General features: G+C 42.1%; 1 protein-coding gene across 3 annotated transcripts in view; it reads right to left on the bottom strand.

Moving 5' to 3' along the window:
• Nucleotides 1–15,684, bottom strand: part of RBM6 (RNA binding motif protein 6) — a 54,211-nt gene that overhangs the window by 13,175 nt on the left and 25,352 nt on the right. For all 3 annotated transcript variants that reach the window (XM_028718632.2, XM_028718634.2, XM_028718633.2), the window contains exon 7: nucleotides 48–122. In XM_028718632.2, the coding sequence (XP_028574465.2) occupies nucleotides 48–122 (75 nt within the window). The remainder of the gene's footprint in view (nucleotides 1–47; nucleotides 123–15,684) is intronic.

Genomic DNA, 15,684 nt, shown 5'->3' with positions numbered 1-15,684 from the left:
CAATGCTCTTTCTGAAATAACTTGCAGTTCTCTTTCCATATACTCACACGCCTGCAGTGCCAGAATTCAGGCGACTGGCTGTATTCCAGAGTCACTTCTTTACCACCAATCACAAGGTGTCCCTATTAAAATAAAAAAGAGAAAGGGGAATTTACATGCCAAACGTAACAAAAACAAACAAACCTGAAGAGGGACTTTATTGGGGAAAGTCATGTGGCTGATTTAAACACCTGAAATGTTGGAAATGAATGAAAACAAACAAGGAAAAGGTGACTTGCATTTCAGATACATCAATTCTATACTGCTATAAGCTGACAGAGCAAAAATCTCAAGTTAACTCTACAAAGAAGAGGCAAAATGGTATTGCCTTTAATAAAGGTTATACATGTGCGTGTTAAGAGAAAATGGAGATGATCAAACTAGGTTTTAGCCATATGCTACAAATACAGGCTGAACTTAATAAAGCAAATTTAATGGTAAAGACATTTACACTCTAATCCTAAAGAAGCCACTGCTTGTCTAGTTTGCCTGCAATGTCACTGTGGCACAGACATGTAACAGCATGTTTTAGTAGGGATTTTTGGAGTTGGAACCATGAGGGTCATCTAGTCCACCCCTGCAGGAATCTTTCACCTTGAACCCACAACCCTGACTGAGCTGTGTTGTGCTGATACGACTGCTACCCAGTCATATGATATAAGGTCCAGTGCCGAGGGCCTTCTGGTGGTTCCCTCCCTGTGAGAAGTGAGGTTACAGGGAACCAGGTAGAGGGCCTTCTCAGTAGTGGCACCTGCCCTGGGGAACGCCCTTCCATCAGATGTCAAGGAAATAAACAACTATCTGACTTTTAGAAGAAATCTGAAGGCAGCCCTGTTTAGAGGAGTTTGATGTTTTATTCTGTTTTTAGTCCTCTGTTGGGAGTTGCTCAGAGTGGCTAGGGAAACCCAGTCAGATGGGTGGGGTATAAATAATATTTATTATTATTATTATTACCCCTTACCTGATCCTAAATGGTGTGTGGTAGTGCAGAAAGTCTTTGGGCTTAAAAAATAACAATTACTTTTTCCTTACATGTATCTTAAGATTCGGATGCATATTTATTTCATTGGCAAGCTAGATGCTTGTCTTGCAGGCTGAACACAAGGCTTAAGTAATATCTTAAAACACTTCTCCCTTTAAAAGCTTTGTCAGAAAAGGTAGGTTACATCTCAAGAGATTCTCAGCAGTGCTCGTCTTATGATGAAAGCAAACAGGTGACACTTTGCCAGTTAGAATCAACTTAGGAAATATTAAGAACTGAAAACTTGTGATGGCCTACATAAGAGGATTTAATGTTCAGCTGATATGTGGTACTCAAGTTTATTAAAATGAAAGAAATACCCTGTAATCAGAACAGTCGGTTCCTTCAAAGGATGACTAGAAGAAAGTAAAATACCCGTCTCTCTACACTTTTAACCTGTCATCAATACAATTATGATGAAAAGGTGACGGACACATATCTAGCACCATTTTACAATACAGGAAATGCTTCTGGCACTGACACGTTGCTCTTTACCGAAAAACAGAAAGAAACAAAACCGGCACCTTCTTTTGACAAAACACAAAGGAACGATCACTCCAGAGTTCTGTTATAAACTCCAGTGGGTTGGCGGACCTGCCAGAGCAGATGGAGTGTGTGCATAAAGGGTTACAGGAAGGGGGGGGGGGAGTCCTGTCACATCTGATGGTACAAAACTGGGTCTTACCATATATGACAGCCCTTCAAATATTAATAAGGGCAAGTTAAGAGACTCGTTTTAAGAAAAGCTCCCAAGATGGGCATGTTTAACGTCTATTTACGGAAGATCTGCATATGTCCATGACAGCAAAGATAAAAAGGTGCCTAGCAGATATAATTTGTTTTTCTTGATTCAATTTCCTACTCACTCCCTAGATAGATGTGTAATTTCCATCCCAAGTGGTATTCACGAGTGACTCCAAAAATATTCTATTTAAATTCGCAACAAAATCAGTATTCCCCCCCCCCCATGGATATCCAAATCCAAACTTGTTCTCTATAATTTGGTTCAGATATCATCTCCCTTCAAGTTCCATTAGTCAGTTTTATCATCTGTGAGGATTCTGTGGTGAAACAGTAAAGTGTAGCTCCAGCAGATATCCTAGTACCATATTTGAAGACATGCCTTTCTGGAGTCAACCCAAACTAAAGCAAGCTATGACAGATCAAGCAAGTTAAACTAATTGTAAAGTTTCATTAAGCTAAGACTAAGCAACATACACAGATATATTGCTTCTAATTCCTCCAAGTCCAGGTCAACCCTGAGTTTAGTTTTTCTTCCTTCCTTTCTTTCCCCGCTAGCCCATTCAGACAACAGCCTTTTATCTACTCTGACTTTTTCCCTTCAAAATTTGAGGGTCTTTTCTGATTGGCTCCCTAAATTGTATCTTCCTCTGGGGATAACCTCTGGCCCAGCTGTTAGCTCATTTCACAGACAGGAACACTGTACAGCATGCCTCCCCCTTAACCTAGACTTTGTCAGACTCTGATGCTAAAACTCCGATGCCCTCCTGTGCTCATTAATTTGTTAAAGGGTTGGGCCTATGCAAATTTGCTACTAAATGTCTGTATTGTATTCATCAAATCTTTTAGAGGTCTTACGCAAACATGTACACTTCTAAATAGGTACCAAGCATTACTTCTGCTAATTTTGTTATTTCCAAATGCTTTTAGCTATCATGCTTACTCAAAGCTTGATTTATCAGTCATATATTAAATGAAAATGCATGTATTCTTCTAGTCCTACACAAATGAAAGAAAAACCAGGAGCCTTTGTTTTTACAACAATTTTTTACTTAAGTCAGATTATGACAAGCAAAGTATTTCCTGTCTATCAAGGCTAATTTGTTAACAGCAGTATTATATGAATTTCTTCGGTTTGTTGTGTTTTTATACTCTGATGTTCCAATTCAGATTCTCAAACTGAAGATCACAGTTTCGTTGCGCTCCACATATTCCTAAATGTGAGGTGGATTCCAACCTGGAAACAGCTGATCTCCTGAAACACAAAAAGCATTCATGAACAATAACATAGCTATATTACTTATTAGCATATTTTTTATATTACTTTATTAACAATCATAGTTACTACTTACCAGATGCAGTCATCAACAACAAGCTTTTCTTTCTTTATAAGAACCGCTTAATAGTGGCTGTGTTAGCAATGCTGCATTGACTTTGGATCCCTCAAAATTTCAAGAAGTCAGAAACTACATTAGCCTGCTCACCAACTTCTTGCCATCACAGGAAAACACTCCAGGGAAAAGGTGTTGGGTGGGTTTGGTTTTTTTGAACCCTTTTCTATTTCTATCTCAGAGACTTTAGCTTTAAAACTCATCTCTGTACTTTAGCACATTTTTAAAGGAAGGACCTAAGTGATGTTTAACATTTCACTTCTTATTTTAAGAATAATTTCTCTTATTACATTTTTATCCTAGCCTTCCCCCCTGCTCACATGCATCCTTCTACCACGCTCTGCCCAAGACGTGTCTTTATGCTGCTTCTATTTTCCATTCCCAAAACAGATTATACGCAGAGATTTTCAAGCAGTCTCTGATACACTGAGTTTTATTCCCAGACAGATCATCACCATAAATGGCACATTCTGGTCAAAGGCTGAGAGCCAATGTAGCATGGGCAGGCATCTGCTCACGCAAAGGAACTTCTCTTTTCTCTCCCCTCCCACCTGCAGCCCCCAACTGCCCTGGAGGGTTGGGGGACCCTCTGTCACAGATTTTGGGGGCACACAGGACTGTAGGGGAAAAGAAACAGGAAGTCCCATATGCAGAAGTGGGTTGTCACTGAACAAGTGGGCAGATATCACTGGATATCAGCCATACTCACATACTCTTTCTTTTTAAGAATAAGAAATAAGACGAGCCAATGGGTGGGTGTGAAATGTACACCATTACATTTCTGGATTATAAAGCATTAATAATAAGGGCCAAATGACATGTTAAACACAGAGATGTATAAAACAGCTTCTGGAGCATCCACTTTCAGCAGAGAAGCGCAGAGAGTATTTAAACCTTTTTCACCCACTGCAACCACCCCTCTCCTTGCACTGCCGATATGTTTCTAAAACCGCATGAATGAGGTGAGGAAAAAGCAACTGGGGAAAGAGGCACGTGCAGGTAAGTTTAGGCGCAGTACAGAATTGTCCTTCCAAACCTGCTTTGCTCTACAAAAAGCAACAACTAGGAATTAAATACCTGGAATGTTGCAAACTTAATTTCAAATATCTGATATACACACCCGTATCTCAATCTGCTTTGAAGATCGTCTCATGGCATATAGTGGAGGGGGCTGCTGCTTCAGAAAAGCAAGTCTAAAGCTCACTTCCATATACAAGCAGCTGTGTGATGCTTGGTGTCCTTGCCATTGTTTCCTTAATTGAAATCTAGATATGTGGTCTTAATACGTCTTCAGGAATTAACCATTCAAGTTTAAGTGTAAATCAGTTTACAACACAGTTACTATAGGCATGCCATTTTGAAATAAAAATTAGTGTCAATTTGGGGCCTATTAATAGAAACCCGCACAATGGGGCTTTCCACTCTCCCACCCACCCACAAACTGGCTTGGGGAAGATCAGACAAACCCCCAGAACAGCATGTGGTGGGAGGAGAGGAGGGATTGATGCAAGTAGTGAGCTGATGGAAAAACTGAAAGTGTGACATTCCTCCCTTTGTTCTCCCTATCTAAATTCATCAGCTTGCCTTTACATCAATCCAGACATTTGGGACAGGTGAGAACTACACAGGAAGGGGTGAGAAGAGGAAACTGCCACCTGTTTAACCAAGTGGGTAACATGTTTATAAAACTGTACACAATAGGACATGCTAGCACCCAGTTTCTTCTGCTGCTTGCTTCAGGTGTTCTCCCCACCACCACTTTTTTAAATTATGGCAAGGGTGCATTACTGAACAGAATAGGGAAAGCCTAGAGTCAGTGTCAAGCTAAATGAGAGTGTTTCCAGGCAGTTCCTAACACTGTGAATTTGATATTTATATACAGTAGGCTAGATGTGGGATGTTTCACACTGTCTCGCTTTGTGTGTGTGTGAACATCTTGCTATCTTTTGTCCACGCTAGTATCTATGTCATGCTGGAGTTAGGTTAGGGTACATTCATTTGAACAGCTCCTATCTTTAAATTTGTCTCCTTTTCTTTGCCCACATCCCCTCTGGCTGGTCAGTTCAGCATGAGTCTTGAGCTGCCAGAAACTCTGGCTGATCACTGTGAATTCTCCAGGGCTTCCAATCCCACAGAAAAAAAATCCTCTTTCTTCTGTGTTCCACACAGAGGAAGCTCTTTTACTCGCACAGGGAAGACTTTGAGGGAATTGGATGGGAGAGCACACACATGAATGCCAAAACAATTAGAGATTTAAAGGAACTGCAGCTGCTATTCAGTGTTGGAGACGCTCTTCCAAAAAGATGGATAATTAAGTCTGCTTAAAGCAAATAAGAAAATGTACTTATTACCACAAATGTGGCTCTCAGAAGTCCTTCTAAATATTACTAAAACCCTTTTCCCATTCACCACAATTTTAAAAGGCAGTGATAGGAAACTAAAAAAAAAAAGCATTACAGTGTTAAAGCAGTATCACACTTGTTTGTTTAAGCAGTATATTTACTAATAGCTCAGGGTGCAATCCAGTCATCGTTGTTGCTGTTGTTAAAATTTGTTAGTCACTTTATCTTGCCCAAGGCAACCCAAAATGATTTACAACCAAGCCCCCCACAGATACAGTGGTGCCCCGCAAGACGAATGCCTCGCAAGACGAAAAACCCGCTAGACGAAAGGGTTTTCCGTTTTTCGATGCGCTTCGCAAGACGAATTTCCCTATGGGCTTGCTTTGCAAGACGAAAACGTCTTGCAATTTTTTCGCCCCCCCCCTTTTTCTAAGCCGCTAAGCCGCTAATAGCCTTTTAGCCGCTAAGCTTTTAATAGCCGCTAAGCCGCTAATAGCGCTAATCGGGTTGCTTCGCAAGACGAAAAAACCGCTAGACGAAGAGACTCGCGGAACGGATTATTTTCGTCTTGCGAGGCACCACTGTACATTAAAACCAAGTGCAGAGCGTTTTATATTAAAACATCCCACCCATTTCTAAAAGCTCACAGACAGTTAAAGACCTGGTTATAGAGATGTTTTTGCCTGGTGCCTAAAGATATATAATGATGGTGCCAGGCAAGCTTCCCTGCGGAGAGCATCTTGCAATATCCGCCCTCCCTTCCCCACAGGTGGGCAGTGTTTGCGGCACCAAGCGGGGCTCACCTGGGCCACCCACCTGCTTGAGCTGGCCTTTCACCCGCCCTCGGCCGGGGAGGGCAATGGGCGGCCGGCCGAGGGTGGGCCTAAGGCCAAAAGAAAAGAGGCTGACTCCTTGGCTCAAGCCTCTTTTGCTGTTCTTCCTTATTGCTTAGGTGTTCCCAGAAAGGCTTCTGATCCAGCAAAAGCCTCTGCTAATAGAAGACCCAATTTGGGGGGCTGCAGGGGCACTGGCAAAAACTGCCTCTCCTCTTCCTTTCTTAGCAGATGGGTCCACTGGATCAAAAGCCCTTCTGAGAGCACAAGAGCACCAACTGGATTCCACCCTTAATATTTAAACACCTTATAACCAAAATAGCATTTTAGCACTTGCTTTCAGACATTTTCCCATTTTGCGTATGGCCACTCCCTAGTACAAATATGTTTTCAGCCATTTGGGGGGTCTTCTCCATTTTTGTAAAAGGTAAAATTTGGAAACATTCCTATTGAATTCAACGGGACTTATTCCCAAATATATGTGTAAGAATGTAAATTCAGGAAATATTTTACACTTCAACACCTGCTGAGCAACCCTCAAACATATGCCTTAAACTCTCTGTCAGCTGCAGAAAAATCTGGAGTGTGTTTTAGCCTGCACATCTTGCTCAGAAGCAGCACTTGCCAGGTTTACTAATACTCATCATGGTCCTGTGTGAAATAACAGTGCATTTTAAAGGACACCAATGCACACATCTCAACAGCTGCACATCACAGGGGAAGATAATTCTTGTGGGCAAGCTTGTATGCCATTATTATCTTCTTCTCAATGAGGAAGTCCAGGTTTCATCAGACCACCACTTGAAAAGCATAGGGCTCAAATATACAAATTCTAGAATGCTCTCCAATGAAGAATACTTCCAACACTACTTTCTCTTGCTTGCACTCTGAGAAGTGCAAGGAAGTGGTTGAAATGCTGGCCAAAGTCATGCTTGGGAAGAGGCAAATCACCAAAGTCATAATAGCAGAGGAAGGTTCTCCATGCTGTTCTGGTATGGAATCTTAACACACATGCTGTAATAAAATTTAGTCAGACACATACAGAGAAGCAGCAGACATACACAAGTATGGAGCCACAGTTTGGGGCTCCTGGGAGAGAAGGCATTAATCACAGCAAAATGTATAAAAAGTAGAATTTATAGGTCAACATCTTCTAATTTAGATTCTACTTTCAGTCACCCCATACTATGTGGGCACACCATTATAGAGCACTTACTGTGATCATACAGATAGGAATTAGATGGCTGTCAAAGGACAAAACACAGGGTCAGCCTAACAGAGCATTTCAAAGATTTGAAAATGGGGGCAGGGAGAGGTTCCTGGACTTCAGACCCATTTTGTCAATGAAGAACCATTGCATTTTCAGTATATACTATTTTCAGTTCCTCATTTAGCCAAGATAACCATGCCAAGGCACGCAGATCTTTAGCAGTGTGAACTTTGCTTTGTATCTCTCTTGCTCTTACACTGCCCTGTGGTATTACAGGAGGCTAATCCGTTGTCCTGTGAGAAGGCCTTCTCCAACCCCAAATGCCTTGTGGCAATGATCCTGATGACTTCTAATATTGTTTGGTCAATGGGTGGTATTCATCTAAGTTTTACTCAGGGCAGAACCACTGAAATTAATGAACATGACTAAGGTAGGTACAATGATTTTCAATTGGTCTGCTCTGAATATAACCTGACTACCCCCTTGTTTGTGGTGGTGGTCTTTTCAAAAAATGCTTTTTGTAAGCCACTTTGGAAATATGTTCAAACTAAAAGTTCAAATTTAAATAAAAACAAAAACACAAAAATACAGAGTTTGTCCCCAAATTGTGCATAGGCTTATTTTAAAAACAAACTTTTAAACTTCTAATTCAAGGGGTTTCCTTTTGTCACAGGAGGCTTAGAAACAAGTATTGTAATCTGAACCTAAGATGATAAAGTTCCAAACTCATATACTCAGTGGGGGCCAAAGTGCCCACTATGGGGAATTAGTTCTTGAGGAAGACTTAAGGAAATGTGACAGTACCATATTGGAGAATCCAGAGAGATAACTTACAAAGCACTCTCAGGTTGAGCAGTAACAGAATTTTAGGAAACTCTTTTAATGGGAGGAGGGTGTCACAAGATAAGCTTAGGGTTTCTACAGCTGCAGAACTATTTGTTGCTTTATTTCTTTGATGGTGTATTTTACTATGTCTTGTCTATTTTATAAATTTGATTAATTGGTTTTTATTATGTGTTCTGTACCCCATCCTTGTATCTGCATTCACAAAGGGCAGACTATAAATATTTTTAATAAATAAAAATAATGCCTCTACCAACAGATGAGCACTCACTCAATTGTGTTGCATGTTAAAACTAGACCTTTGTGGATCAAAGGGCCACAGCTGGACTAGTTGTTACTAGTATGAGCTTTCATTTTATTGCCATTGCCCAGATCTTATGGCAACTATGGAAAATGTAGGACAAAGTACATAGTCTCTTGTGAAAAAACCAGCTTTCTCTGAGATGCAAGATTCATCTTTTGCTAACCTGAACTGGTCAACTATAGTCTGGAATATTATTATTATATACAGGAATCCTTGCCGTTACATTTGGTACAACTTTTGTGAGCTCTCAATGGTATTTTTAGAATTTCACTTACATCTTCTGCAAGCCCTGCTTAATTGCAAACACCCAGGTTCACACAATCCTTAGTGCAAGGGTGTGGTGCTCTCTAAATGTTACAGGACTACAACTCACAACAGCCACACCAGCATGACCAATGGTGAGTGATGTTGGGAACTGAAGACTAAAAATATATGGAGGGCATCATCTTGACTATTCCTGCCACAGAGGGTCTTCTCAAAGACTAACAAATTTATTGCGGCATACATATTTTCTGGACCAGAGCCCAAGAAAAGTAGGGAAAAAATGTGTGACCATTGTTTTAACAAAGCCAGGACAAAAAACAGAAGAGATAGTGGTGGATGTGTCACTCCTATGCATGGTACAGGTTGCATGGAACCCAATAAAATTATTACAAGATCCATGTTTCCCACTAGTCATGAACAGATATAGCAAGATCAGTTGTGAGTAAATACCTACAGAGGGACAATATTTGCTGCAGTGATCTAGCCATTTGATGGACTCTGCAAATGCCAAGAACAGCTTACTCATTAAAGAAAGTTCCCCTTCTATAGGTGTCCACTTAAACTGGTGACCATGCTACATCTTTTCATCACCAGTGGCTGTTAGTCATGAGTGGATGTCACCACACTGGTTGAATCTTCCATTTCTGCTCTCCTGGGTACTGTTACATACCAACTTCTACTGACTCTTTGACCTTTCATTTTAATGCACACATTTCCCCCTTCTCCTCTCTGAACTTGGCATAACTTGCAATATACCAGGCCCCTTAAATTACCACTTATGGATCTAACAGTGGACTTTGTCCTATGGAAAGATAGGCCACAAATACATGTTAGTGTTTAAGGTTCCGCCAGATTTTGTTTTTGTTGCGACAGACCAACAGAGTTACCCTTTTGGAATTTGTCTCCATTTGCAACAGTTATACTTGTCTTTCAAACGATTAAGTTTTCTCATTATCTCCAAATAATAATAAAAAAAGGTAAAGGACCCCTGACAGTTAAGTCCAGTCGCGAACGACTCTGGAGTTGCGGTGCTCATCTCGCTTTACTGGCTGAGGGATTTGATGTTTGTCCACAGACAGTTTTCCCGGGTCATGTGGCCAGCAGGACTAAGCCACTTCTGGCGAACCAGAGCAGTGCATGGAAACACTGTTTACCTTCCCACCTATTCATCTACTTGCACTTTGACGTGCTTTCAAACTGCTAGGTTGGCAGCAGCAGGGACTGAACAATGGGAGCTCACCCCATCATGGGGATTTGAACCGCTGACCTTCGGATCCGCAAGCCCAGGCTCAGTGGTTTACACCACAGTGAACAGTTTGCCCTTTAAAAAGACAGTAACATCTACAGGGACTTGGATGTTATGCCCTTGCTTCACTGTTGTAGCCAAGGAAAAGGCCTGACCATTACTTCTTTTCAGAACCCCAATGAACAACTAGATCTAACCCACAACATGTACCCACCATTGGACCATGAGCTTTCAAACTGGTCTTTTAAAAACAGTCCTTAATATTCTTGTTATTAAGGAGATCCCAGATGTCAGTTACTTGGATCCATGAGATAAAAATCCAGGAATAGACAAAGATGACAGCAATAACTTTTACGAAATGCAGGCGCAAGCCGGCACCAGTGAAATGAACAAATATGTGTTGGCAGAACTCCATCCATGAGACTCCTCTGTTAAGAGGTGGGGAGGCACTCATTCCCCCTGTCCACGAAAAAGCTACTCAGGAGCAAGGTTACCAGATTTTTTTCAATGAATCCAGGAACACTTTAGATAGATAGATAGATATAGATAGATAGATAGATAGATAGATAGACAGACAGACAGACAGACAGACAGATTGTGTGTGTAAAGTTATTTTTTAAAAATTAAGAAGCAATATCTTCTCTTCTGTGGTCTCCTCTGCTGTGCTGCCTTCCTCTGGGTCCCGGCCTGCTTTCTTGGAGGGCTAGATGTGCTTCCACTCCCTCCCTCTCCCTCCTTGCACTGCGATCCCCTACAAGCTTACTCAGGAGTAAGCGTTAGCATAAACCCCTTCCTCCTGCTGCTGCCCTGCCCGCACAGGCGTCTCCTGCACAGGCACCAGTGGAGTTTGAGAAAACGACTGTGGGATGATCACAGAATCACAGATTTAGAAAGGACCTCTGAGGGGCATCTAGGCCAACCCCCTGCAATGGAGGTACCTCAACAAGAGCAGACACAACTTAAAAGAACATAAGGCTTCCCTGCTCCATTTACACCTATTGTGACACAAAAGGTACCCCCCCCAGCCCCAGCCCACCAATCTCTCCCTTTTTATCAAAGGGGAGGGGAGGGAGGCAAGCAAGCAAGCAGAGGTAGCCTCTTTTAATTGTTTTAAAGGTTTGTTTTTAATTTTTTAAGGTTCATTTTTTAATAAGAAGAGAACAGGAAAGCTGTTTAGGGGGAATCAACATAAACACCCCCCAAATAAACATAAAACATTCCTCCCCTTTTATTTTTTGCTTGTGGGGGTGGGTGCAAGGGAAGAAAAATGAAGCAGCAGCACATAATGATATATAGGGTTGGGGAACCAAATGTGTGAAAAGACAAAGGGAGAATTGGGAAGAGGAAAAAATGGGGAGACAGACAATAACACAGAGAGAGGGGAGGGAAGGCAGTCCAATGTAGCTAACAAACATGAAGAATGGAGCAAAAGAAGCAAGACAATTTCCTCCACCACCACCCTTAACTTTGAAGCAACAGCCTCTGTCTGGGAGAGTGAAGGGAAGGCTCAAGGCAGCATCCTGCTTTCTGCCGGCTTGGTAGCTCAGCTCAAAAGCAGGCAGAATGCAGCAAAGGGGGCTATAAAGGCATGAAAAGGTGCTCCTTCTTCCTCATGAGCAAGCAGGAGAGACAGGGTAGCTTGCAGAGATGTCATGCAGGGAGGCGTCTTCCCTGCACCTCAGCTCTGCCCGTCCAAAGAGCAGCCTTGCCTCTCCTGCTCAAGCAAGCAAGCAGGAGGATCAGGGCTGTTTGCAGAGCTGATGGAGAGGGAGGTTTCTTTTTGTGCGTCAGCTGAAAGGCAGGAGAGTTGCAGCAAAGCCCAGCTGCACCTCCAGCTCCGGAGGAGACCCTCTCTGGAGCGGTAGCGAATGATTGCTTTGGGCTCTGGGGAGGGTCTGGAAGTCCCCAGGCATATGATTAATCCGGGGACATTACATTAAATCCGGGGACATTCAGCGGATGGATTTTGTCTGGGGATAGATTAGTAAATCCGGGGGCTGTCCCTGGGAACCGGAGACATCTGGTAATCATACTCGGGAGAGTTGTAAGACCCCTCTAACAGTGTGGAACTGCAAAAGAATATGCCAAAAAATCACTTTCTCTGCTCCCCCTTCCCTTCAGCGGTACCCTCTGCTGGAGCTTGGTCCTTCCACAAACAGAAGTCTAGATCCAACCACAATGAGTGTTGATAATTCTCAGAGCCCAAACTGGATTTCACCAGATAGCACTGTGTATCATTATCTTGAATGCAAAACTGTTTGTGGCGCTTACTTTCCACAGTTTATTCAGCTTGTGACAAAATAGAAAGGAATTGTGGAGAGCACTGAAGTATAAGTACCTGGAACTTCTAAACATTCTCCATACACTGGACACACATTTTCAAGGTGGCTGAAGACCTCTGATTTCAGCGTGCTTCTACTGTTTGATTTATTCTTCAAGTTTGCTATCTCTGGTTCTTAATCTGGTTAATTGGTTTTAAACTATATGATTTCATTTTTTAAATTTTGCATACAGTGTATATTTTATTGCATATTTAAAAACTTTTGTAAGCAGCTTTGTTTACTTGCCAAATGAAAAGGGAAGGATAGAAGCAGCACTAGTAATCCCTCCAAGCACAAAGGCTGTGGAGCATGCTATTTCTCTCCAAAGATAACTAGGTGGCCAGTAGCCGTGTGCCTGCAGATGGGGTGAGAAAAGGCAGTGGGCAGGGCCACACATACCCCATCACAATTATGCTTATTCACACATACACAGCCACCCCATCACAGTTACACACATCCATTTACACCCACACTACCGTCAGTAGTGTATGATGGGCTGAGGAGAGCACAATTTACATGAAAGGACAGTTCCCACCCAGTTCTCCTCACCAAAAAAAAACACACTCCTATTTGTTGAGCTGGGGGAGGACAGCATGACTTGCACTAGGAATTTTGCAGTGGGAGTAACTCGGGCACCAACATAGGGCACTCTGAAAGGTTCCAACTTGCAATCGGCAAGTTGCCCACATGTGAGTTATAGCACCTAAATATTTTGGCTAGCATCCAACAACGTCAGCAGAATGGTTGGCTTTTACACTTCATGGAAATCTGCTTGAGAAGGTATTCTGACATTCAGGGTAGCTTTTGAGGGACACAAAGGTAATAGAATCACAGAACTGTAGAGTTGGAAAGGTCCATGAGGATCATCTATTCCAACTCCCTGCAATGCAGGAATACTGTATGCAGCTGTCCCATACAGGAATCAAACCTGCAACCCTGGCGTTATCAGCACCATGCTTTAACCAACTGAGCTATCCAAAATCCTAAATGCTAAAGGCAGAAGGCTAGAAAGCCCTGCCCAGGAGGTTACACATGGCCCTTTAGATTCCTGCTATTACCCTTGCATCATTCCTATATAGGATTTACTCAGTCAGTGAGGGTAATTCAAACTTACCTCTACAGCAAAGAGGACTCGCTCGCTTCTTGCTACAGGAAAGTTGATATTGTCCGGAATCCCATGGGTAATCTGGATATGACCCTGCAAGCTCTTTTCTGTAATATGCTGCATGATTGCAGCCAGTGAGTAGTTTCTGTAGATGCACACTTTCTGTCATGGATTGCTACCATGTAGCTCACTGCTACTTGGAGCCATGTATGATTTTAATTCCTTTAACCATGCCAGTAAATTAAACAAAAAAGCCAGGATCCACTGGACTCCTAACAGCCCAAACAATCACTTGACTACAACCAATACATAGTAAAAACGAGCTGCAGCAGGAGCAAAGTTTTTCTTCCGTTGTTTCACTAGGCATGTTTACACCACGCATTTCATCACCAGACAGATTCTTGTGAAAAGCTCAATCAGGCAATCAGAATGCACACTAATTTTCAGTCCAACCATGGAAGGACAGTCACAACGGGATAGCTGTATATGAACTATTGCAGCTACTCAAATATTCATTTCTCTGCCAGCACAGAAAGCACAGAAAAGGAACAGCCTGGATGAAATGTCTCAAGAAAGCAACTTGACTTGACAGAAAGACATCCTGTGCTGTGTCTTCTAAATTGTGAAAGAAAACAATGCTATGGGAAACCTGCCAAGGTTCTTCTAAGAAGTTACAGCATGTCATAAAAAGGATATCAAGGGACTCTTCACCATGAATGCCAAACACAAAATAAAAGTGATCTATAAAAAACTGAAATGTCTCCACACTTGAAGTCCTTGCTTTCACTAAGATTTTCTAAGAAGCACATTTTTTCCTATGGCACAAGATGCATAGAGTTTAAGGCGTCAATGAATAAGCTACAAAATGAGATGATTTTGTTTAAGAATGTTCCAACCTATTTTTGAAATACAACAGAATAGTCTTAAACATATACAGTCATACCTCGGGTTACAGACGCTTCAGGTTGCGTTTTTTCTGGTTGCGGACCACCGAAACCCGGAAGTACAGGTTACTTCCAGGTTTCGGCGGTCACGCTTTGCGCATGAGCAGAAGCACCGAATCGCAACCCGCACGTGCACAGACGCAGGTTGCGAACGCTGCGGGTTGCGAATGTGCATGGATCATGTTCGCAACCCGAGATTCCACTGTATAAGAACTTAATCATCTTCATGGCTACAACCTCCGCCTCAACAGTAGATCTATTATCATCACCTCCAAGCCCTCAAGAGCTACTAGTTCTTTTAGGAGAACAAGAAGAGTCCCTTGCACAGTGCTTATGTACTATCAATCTGCACACGAGGGACTGTGCACAGGGCTATTTTTCTGCTTTACTGCAATGCATTGTTTTGGCCTGAAGGAAGCAACTGTACATTCAGTTCTTACAACTGTGTCCTTTATTTATTAATAGGCTTGCATTATGAAAGTTCCATGCATAGTTGTGACACCCTACTTTAAGGCAGGAAAAGTTATCAAAGACAGCACTCAGATGAACGGGCCAGGGGAGGCCTAACACCCTTCTTTATAAGACATGGCCCACTGACTTATTTCTGAAGTGAAGAAAGTTTTATGAGAAGCTAATCCGATATTTCACAGTACACAAACACTTAGTCTGTATATGCTAGCATTGTCAAGTGAAGCTAATATACCCATATAAGATTGTGAACAATGACCAGTCTGCACCCTGACATTCACTGCTGGTGATTTGCATATTGCTTGGTTTTTGCACTTATTGAATAATGAAATTAAAGGGAGGGGGACATAAAATTCACAAAACTACCAATATGATGGGACTTCCCTTGGACACTGCCATTCTGTGTCTTAGTATGGTCTTAGTTGATGTTCTGTCAAGACAGGAAAGGGTTTTCATACTCTCTCATTCTGGCAATAACTAAAATACATTCCTGTATCACCAGAAGCAGGGCTTCATTCTTTTATATAAGGTATGAAAGGATGATTTCAACCAGAAATGTTTTTTGTAAGTTGCAGCATAGTAGGCTGACCCGCGCAGCTGTTACCCTGGAGA

The sequence above is a fragment of the Podarcis muralis genome, chromosome 2 (genome assembly GCF_964188315.1).
Source record: "Podarcis muralis chromosome 2, rPodMur119.hap1.1, whole genome shotgun sequence".
NCBI classification, from domain to species: domain Eukaryota; kingdom Metazoa; phylum Chordata; class Lepidosauria; order Squamata; family Lacertidae; genus Podarcis; species Podarcis muralis.
This window is presented reverse-complemented; position numbering and strand designations above follow the sequence as displayed.